Source organism: Miniopterus schreibersii (genome assembly GCF_964146895.1).
Source record: "Miniopterus schreibersii genome assembly, chromosome: 4".
Lineage (NCBI taxonomy): Eukaryota > Metazoa > Chordata > Mammalia > Chiroptera > Miniopteridae > Miniopterus > Miniopterus schreibersii.
The window spans coordinates 63,100,423-63,107,768 of NC_138105.1; the positions used below are offsets into that span (position 1 = coordinate 63,100,423).

Genomic DNA, 7,346 nt, shown 5'->3' on the forward strand with positions numbered 1-7,346 from the left:
CAGTGAGGCCCCCTTACTACTTCTAGCCTCCAGAACAAACAGAATAAGTTTGTGTGGCTTCAGGCACTGAATGTAAGGTAATTCATTAACTTGTTACAGCTGCAAGAGGAAACTAACAGCCCCAAGCTCAGCTTTCTCTGTGCGGGCCTCATTTTCAGGTGGACTCCTCTCACTTTGGGGCCACCCCCAGGCTGACATCCTTCCAGCTCTAAGTCCAGCAGAGAGTAAGAGCTGTTTCAGAAAAGTTCCAGTAGAAGAAACCCACACCATGGCCCTCACTGAGCCTTCTTAGAAGTTTCTGCCCTGAACTAAAGAGGGGGGGAGGGCTGGAGCGATCTGATTGACCAGTCTGGGTCACATGGGTAGGGAGAGCCGAGGAGTGGACTATGAGGGAGGGAGGACTGAAGACCCTGGAAGCCTTCAAACTGCCCCCTCCATGTCTGGCCCAGGACAGACATCAATGATCAATACAGCACTCTACACAGCTGAGCCTTACTAGGACCCTCAGATTTGTGGTCATCCCCCAAGTACTCATAGCACACGAGTGTTCATATCATCTTTATCCAGAATAACCAAAAATTGGAAACAGCCCAAATATCCATGGAACGATGAACGGACAAACAAGATCTGGTCGATCCATACAATGGAATATTATTCAGCCATGAAGAGGAAGGAAATGTGGACACCAGCTACAAAGTGGATGAACCTTGAGGACATTATGCTGAGTGAAATAAGCCAGACACGAAAGAACAAATACTGTGCGATTCCACTCATTCATGGACCCTAGAGGAGTCAAGTCCATAGAGACAGAAAGTAAATGGTGGGAGCCAGGGGCTGGGAGGAGGGGAGTTAGTGTTTAATGGGGACAGACTGTCAGTTCGGGAAGATGAGAAAGTGCTGGAGATGGATCGTGGTGGCTGCACAACAGCGTGAATGTGCTTAATGCCACTGAGCTGTATACTTAAAAATGGTTAAGATGGTAAATTTTATGTGTATTTTGTCATGATAAGAAACAGGGGGCAAAGAAGACAATCATGTTGAAACCACACATGCTCACACACACCACAAATGTGTGAGATGGGGGTTGAACATGATGGGATATTAGACGATGAGGGGAAATTTTTGTTAATTTTTCAGATGTGATGTGTACTGTGGTTTTCTTTTCAGAGAGCCTGTATCTTTTAGAAAGACTTTTCTGAAATGCTTCTGGGTGACATACAACCAGCTAGGGGTGGAGTGTGTGCTGCTGAAAGTGAAGGTGTGAGTGTTGCCTCCCCTAAAGGAAGGTGTGGGCAGGGTGGGAGGTGCCGGGGACTCAGGCAGCACCCATGCCTAAGTTCCCCAGCACCATGGAGGCCGCCTTATCTCTGCCGCTGCTGCTGGCCCTGGGGGCTCTTTGGGCAGGTGAGTGGGAGCCAAGCAAGGGGGGAAACACCCAAAACTTTGGCCCTCTAGGTGTTCATGGGTGGGTATCACAACAGATTATAAACAAGTCCACTGTCCCCAGAAGGGGACTGATGGAAGAACTTTCAGCCGCTCCAAAAAGGAGGTGAGGCTGAGCAAGGGCCCTGAGGTAGAGTAGAAATCAGGTCACATCAGGGCAGACATTTTAAGGTTTTTCATTTTGACTTTGATCTTACAGAAAAGTCACTAGAATCCTACCGGCAACTCCCATCTTCTCTTCCTAGATTTCTCAACTGTAAACATGTTGCCACAGTTTCCTTATCACCACCTTCTGGGTGTGAGTATAAAAAATAAATATATATCTTATTTTTCTGAACCAATAGAGAGTACGTTTCAGGAGCATTTCCCCTTACTCCTAAATGCCATGGTGTGTTTTCTGCGAACAAGAACATTCTCTACATAGCAGGATTCTCAACATCGTGCATTCATACAGTGCTATTAGCTCATCCACGGCCCTTATTCAAAAGTTCCCACAGCGTTCCTTATGGGAGCAAATCCAGCGGGGAGCACCTCATCTCTTCGTCCACTATGGGCAATTTCTTTATTTCCCCCTGGGTCTTGTGGCACTGGTATTTGCGATGCCTGTGGGTCTGCCTGCTGTGTCCCTGAGGTTGGGTTCGGGTTGTGCATTTTCTGCAGGAATCATAGAGGGTTCCTGCCTGCTTCCTGGTGCCATTAGCTAGATCACTTGGTGAAGCTGACATTCACCAGATTTCTCCAGGGTAAAATCATTAATTTCCTCTTGCAGTTGTCTTAAGGGGAGACTTTGGGACTCTGAAAATATCCTATGCTCCTCACACCTCACCGTGGAGCTGGATTCACAGAACACCACAGGAGGTGGAGCAGGTGCAGGCCTTTTGCCTCCTGGCAGCACTGGGGAGGCAGGGTCCTTATATACGTATGTACATAACTCTGAGTTGCATAACAGGAAACCCCAACCCAGTGACCCAGCAAATGAGGCAACCTGCCCAGGATCGCCTGGCTGGGAAGGACAAAGCTGGTATTTGAGCTCCTGCTGGCTGCCTCCCCAAACCATACATGCTTGGCCAGGACTGGATGCCTGGGAGCTTAAAATAGAAGGTGGTGGGTGATTAGCATCCCAGGATTCTGGCTGGGCTGGATGAGAATGGCTCTGTGGTGAATTGGAGACCCCGTGGGATAGGTGTTCAACCATCCATCATCCTTTCTCCCTTCTCTCTTTCCTTCCTTTCTTCCACTATTATACATCCACCCATCCATCATCCTTTCTCTCTCCCTTCCTTCCATCCATCATTCTTTCTCTCTTTTTTCCTTGCTGCCATCCATCATCCATCATCCTTTGTCCCTCTTCCTTTCTTCTACCCATCCATCCATTTTTTTCCATTGATTTTTAAAAAAATTTTTTTTAGAGAGTGCGGAAGGGAGGGAGCGAGGGAGGAGTGAGTGGAAGAGAGAGAGAGAGAGCCTGGCCGGGCGTGGCTCAGCGGTTGAGCGTCGACCTAGGATCCAGGTGATCGGGGTTCGATTCCCTGTCAGGGCACATGACCGGGTTGTGGGTTCGATCAATGACGCTCTCACCGTTGATGTTTCTATCTCTCTCTCTCCCTCTCCTTTCCTCTCTCTGAAATCAATAAAGATATATTAAAAAATAAATAAATAAATAAAGAGAGAGAGAGAGAGAGAGAGAGAAAACACATCGATGTGAGAGACACACATCGATTGGTTACCTCCCACACACGTCCCGTCTAGGGCTGGGAATCGAACCTGTAACCCAGGTACTTGCCCTTGATCAGGAATCGAACCTGCGACCCTTCAGCGCACAGGCCAACGCTCTACCCACTGAGCCACACCGGCCAGGGCCATCCATCATTCTTTCTTTCTTCCTTCCTGCCATTCATCATCCATTCATTCATCAGCCATTAGCCATCCATCTATTATCCATCCATCAGCCATTATCTGTTTTGTCATTCATCCATCAGTGTTTGCTGAGCACATACTGTTCAGGCCTGTTGTAAACAAGACAGGCACGGGGCCTGCCCCAGAGGACTAGCGGGGATAGAGAGTCAATGAGCAAGTCTGTGTGTGATACAATGTCAGGAAGGGCTTATTGTTAGGAAGAGAACAGAGCAGAGTGAAAGAAGGAGGGTTATATTAAGGAAGTTGGGGCGGGGGTCTCTGAGGAGAAGGCTTTTGAGCAGATACCCAGTGAGGAAGCCAGACTTGGGAACGTCTGGAGGAAAGGCTGCCAGCACGGCATGTGCAGGGACTCTGAGGTGGGATGAAGGCAGGGCCCCGGAGGAGCAACCTCCCGGCCAGTGTGGCTCAGTGGAGTGAGGAGTGGGAAGGAAGCAGGATGTGGCTCTTGTAGGTCATGGGGAGTTTGGATCTTTAAAGCATGAATGGGAACCATAGGAAGATTTTGATCTGATTTACATTTTAAAACTTTTTATCAATCTTTTAAAATTCCTGATTGATTTTAAAACAATTTTTATAACATCTTTATTGAAATATAATTCACATGCCATACAATTCACCCTTTTAAAGTATATAATTCACTATTTTTAGTACATTCAGAGTGTTATGCACCCAGCACCTCTATCTAGTTCCAGAATTTTCCATCACCCCAAAATGCAACCCCGTCCCCATTAGCACCCAGTCCACTCCCTCCCACAGCCCCTGGCATCCATTTACAAACCCATTTTCGATCTCTGTGAATTTGCCTGCTCTGGGCATTTCACATGATTGGAATAACGCACTGCGTGGTCTTTTGTGTCTGGCTTCTCTCACTGAGCGTCGTGTGTTCAAGGCCCACTCAAATCGTAGCGCGTGACCTGCTTCCCCCCCTTCGCAGCTGAGTGATATTCCAGGGTGTGGATGGACACATCGTGTTTATCCCTCACCTACTGCTGGACATTTGGACTGTTTCCACTTTTTCGTAATGTGTGAGTCCCACTGCTATGCACATGTGTGAACAAGATTTGTGTGGATATATGTTTTCATTTCTCTTGGAGAGGAGTTTCTGGGTCAGGTGGTAACTCTTTAAACTTTGAGGAACTGCCAGATTGTTCCCACAGCGACTGCACCATTTTATGTCCCGCAGAAGGGATGTGAGGATCCAATTTCTCCACTTTAAACAGCTCCTCCAGCTGCTGCAATAGGGGCTGCACTGTGGTGCCCAGGGGAGTCCCAGTGGGGCCCAGAAGCAAGGGATGGGATGTGAATGCCAGATGGTCACCTGCTGGTGACCAGGATATGGGGATGAAGGATGAGGCGGGATCAAGGACAGCCCCACCTGTCAACCTGAATGCGTCAGGGAACAGAGGGGACTGTGTTAGGGTCCAGGCTCCCCAGGCCTGGGGTGGAAGGGTCGTGGTAAGGATGGGGCACCCAGCCCTAACCTGGCATTCTGTTCCTCTCCCCAGGAGGTGATACATTTAAGACCCACATAATTGGTGGTCACGAGGCTGCCCCCAACTCCCGTCCATACATGGTCTCACTGCAGAAAGCTGGTGCCCACCTGTGTGGGGGAGTCCTTGTGCACCGGATGTGGGTACTGACAGCTGCCCACTGCGTGGTTCAACCGTGAGTTACCTCAACCTGCCCACCCCCTCTGTCATCCCAAGCATCCCCGAGTCTATCCCATTGTTCCTGTTTTCACCCAGGGTGGGTCCTGACAGATTTGAGCCAAATATAGGGTCATGGGGTGTCCCCTTTCCCTCTCCTGTGATTGCTGCAGTGTGTGTACCTGTCATCAACCCTAGGCACGCGTAAGTGACATTGGGCTGCGGAATTCCTAGGGAAGCTTTACTTGCTACAACGAAGCACCTTCCAGCTAGACAGAGTTGGGCCTCTTGTGACAGACAGGAATGTGTCTCCCACTGTGGCCATGGGCATAGAGCTGGTCTCTGAGGATGGCAGAACCAACCCAGTAAGCCACCAAATAAATCAGTCATGGAGCTGCCCCACCTCTGGACTAGCCAGGAATAAAGACCCCAAATCAAACTGGTCAAAGTAACTGAAGGGGATCTGTTGGTTCATCTAACTGAAAAGCCTAGGAGGACATAAGGCTTTAGGTACAGCTTGATCCAGGTGCTTGCGTGAGCTGGTCAGGAGCTTGCCTGTCTCTCAGCTCTTCTGTTGTGTCCCTTGGCCACATCTCACACGGTGGCAAGGATGGGCCCCTTAGATCCTGTGGAAAGAGCTTATTTCTCTACAGTTTGGGCAAAGTTATGAGCCCTTCTTAGGTTATGTGCCAGCTTTAGAACAAATCACTGAATGAGGCTGCAGCCCCCGCTGAAGGAAGCCCCAGGCTGAAGGTCATCATTTTTGGACACACACGTAGCCTTACCCCTGGTCTGGAATGAACTGGGGTCTTGGGCAGGGGTGGGAGCAAGGACAGCTTCCTGGAGGAGGTGGGGAGGAGGCAGGTGAAAAGGAGCAGGGGAAGAACCAGCCAGAAGGAGGCCAGGTGAGGGAGTGGGGGGTCTGGGGGTAGGAACGAGTACCCCTTGGCCTTGAACTCAGCCTAGATGGACCCTGGATGCAGGGCTCAGGTTATGTGGAGGAGTCGCGGGCTACAGGATAGCAGTCCACACCCCGATTCTGCCGCCCACAGGCCCCAACAGCTGAGGCTGGTGCTGGGACTCCATGCGCTCAGAGACCGTGGCCTCACCTTCCGAGTCAGGGCAGCAGTCTTGCACCCCAAGTACAAGCCTGCCCCCAAACTGGAGAATGACCTCGCGCTGCTTAAGGTGCTGGGGAAGGCGGGAGGGGTGACCGCTGCGCCCAGGAACCCCTCTACGACCGCCTCCCCCCACTGTGCCTCACTCACCTGTCCCTTCTGCCGCTTGTAGCTGGAATGGAAGGTGAAACCCAGCAAGACTATTCGGCCCCTGGCCCTGCCCCGAGGGAGCCAGGCAGTGGCCGCGGGAGCAAGGTGCAGCGTGGCTGGCTGGGGGCTGACCCGGCAGAGTGGGCAGCTGGCGGAGGCCCTGCAGGAGCTGGACATGCATGTGCTGGACGCCAGGATGTGCAACAACAGTCGCTTCTGGAGGGGCAAAATCACCCCCCACATGATCTGCCTGGGGGCCGAGTCCAAGAATAAGGCCCCCTGCAAGGTGAAGGGGCAGCAGCGGGGAGGCGGGGCAGCTTGGCCTGAGGGGAGGGCATCAGCCTGGGCCAGGGTGACCTCACAACCAGGGCAAAGCCCCAGCTCTCCCTGGGCCCCGGCTCTGGCCATTCTCCGGAGGATTCTTGAGATTGGTATTACATCAGTCCATTTCTCAGATACAGAAACTGAGGCACAGGGAAGTTAAGTAACTTGCCCACAGTCACACAGTCAAGGAGCAGCAGAGATGGGCTTCAGGCTCTAGCACCGAAGATAATCATAGCACATGCACTAGCCCGGGAGTGGGAAGAAGCAAAGAGCAGGAAGGATGGAAGGAAGGGGGGGAAGAGGTGGGGGCGAAGGAGTGAGGAGATGTGTGTAGGGAGATGTGGGACCAGTGCATACACTCATGGGGGGGCTCTCTACCGTAGAATCAGCCTCCCACCCCCAGGAATAATCAGGCTTTCTCCAGCGGGCACAGAAAGTAACTTGTGTCCTGTGGGCTCCGGCAGGGGGACTCAGGCGGGCCTCTGGTGTGCAGCAAAGGCCATGTGGCTGGAATCCTGTCCTTCAGCTCCACAGTCTGCACTGACATCTTCAAGCCCCCCGTGGCCACTGCTGTGGCCCCCTACATGTCCTGGATCAGGAAGATCACCAAGCACTGGCCGGCCCCACCTCAGGCCTGATGCTCCAGGGGCAACCCTGACTCCTTTGCTTGTGGGACCCTCCCCTGCAGGATTATGGAAAGGGGCAGAGAGGGGACCAATAAATTGTAATAAAGAAATTGTAAATGTCC

The 7,346-nt window shown here is 51.6% G+C and overlaps 1 protein-coding gene across 2 annotated transcripts; it reads left to right on the forward strand.

Moving 5' to 3' along the window:
- Nucleotides 1-714: 714 nt before the first annotated feature.
- GZMM (granzyme M) lies at nt 715-7,346 on the forward strand. 2 transcript variants are annotated; one of them, XM_081135594.1, is made up of 5 exons: nt 715-813; nt 4,866-5,025; nt 6,059-6,194; nt 6,297-6,560; nt 7,063-7,345. In XM_081135594.1, the coding sequence occupies exons 1-5, from the start codon at nt 777-779 to the stop codon at nt 7,234-7,236; spliced, it is 771 nt and encodes a 256-aa protein (XP_080991720.1). In that variant the 5' UTR covers nt 715-776; the 3' UTR covers nt 7,237-7,345. The 2 variants fall into 2 exon arrangements, with proteins under 2 accessions (XP_080991720.1, XP_080991719.1); XM_081135593.1 differs by lacking the exon at nt 715-813 and adding an exon at nt 1,316-1,404 and having other exon boundaries at nt 7,063-7,346.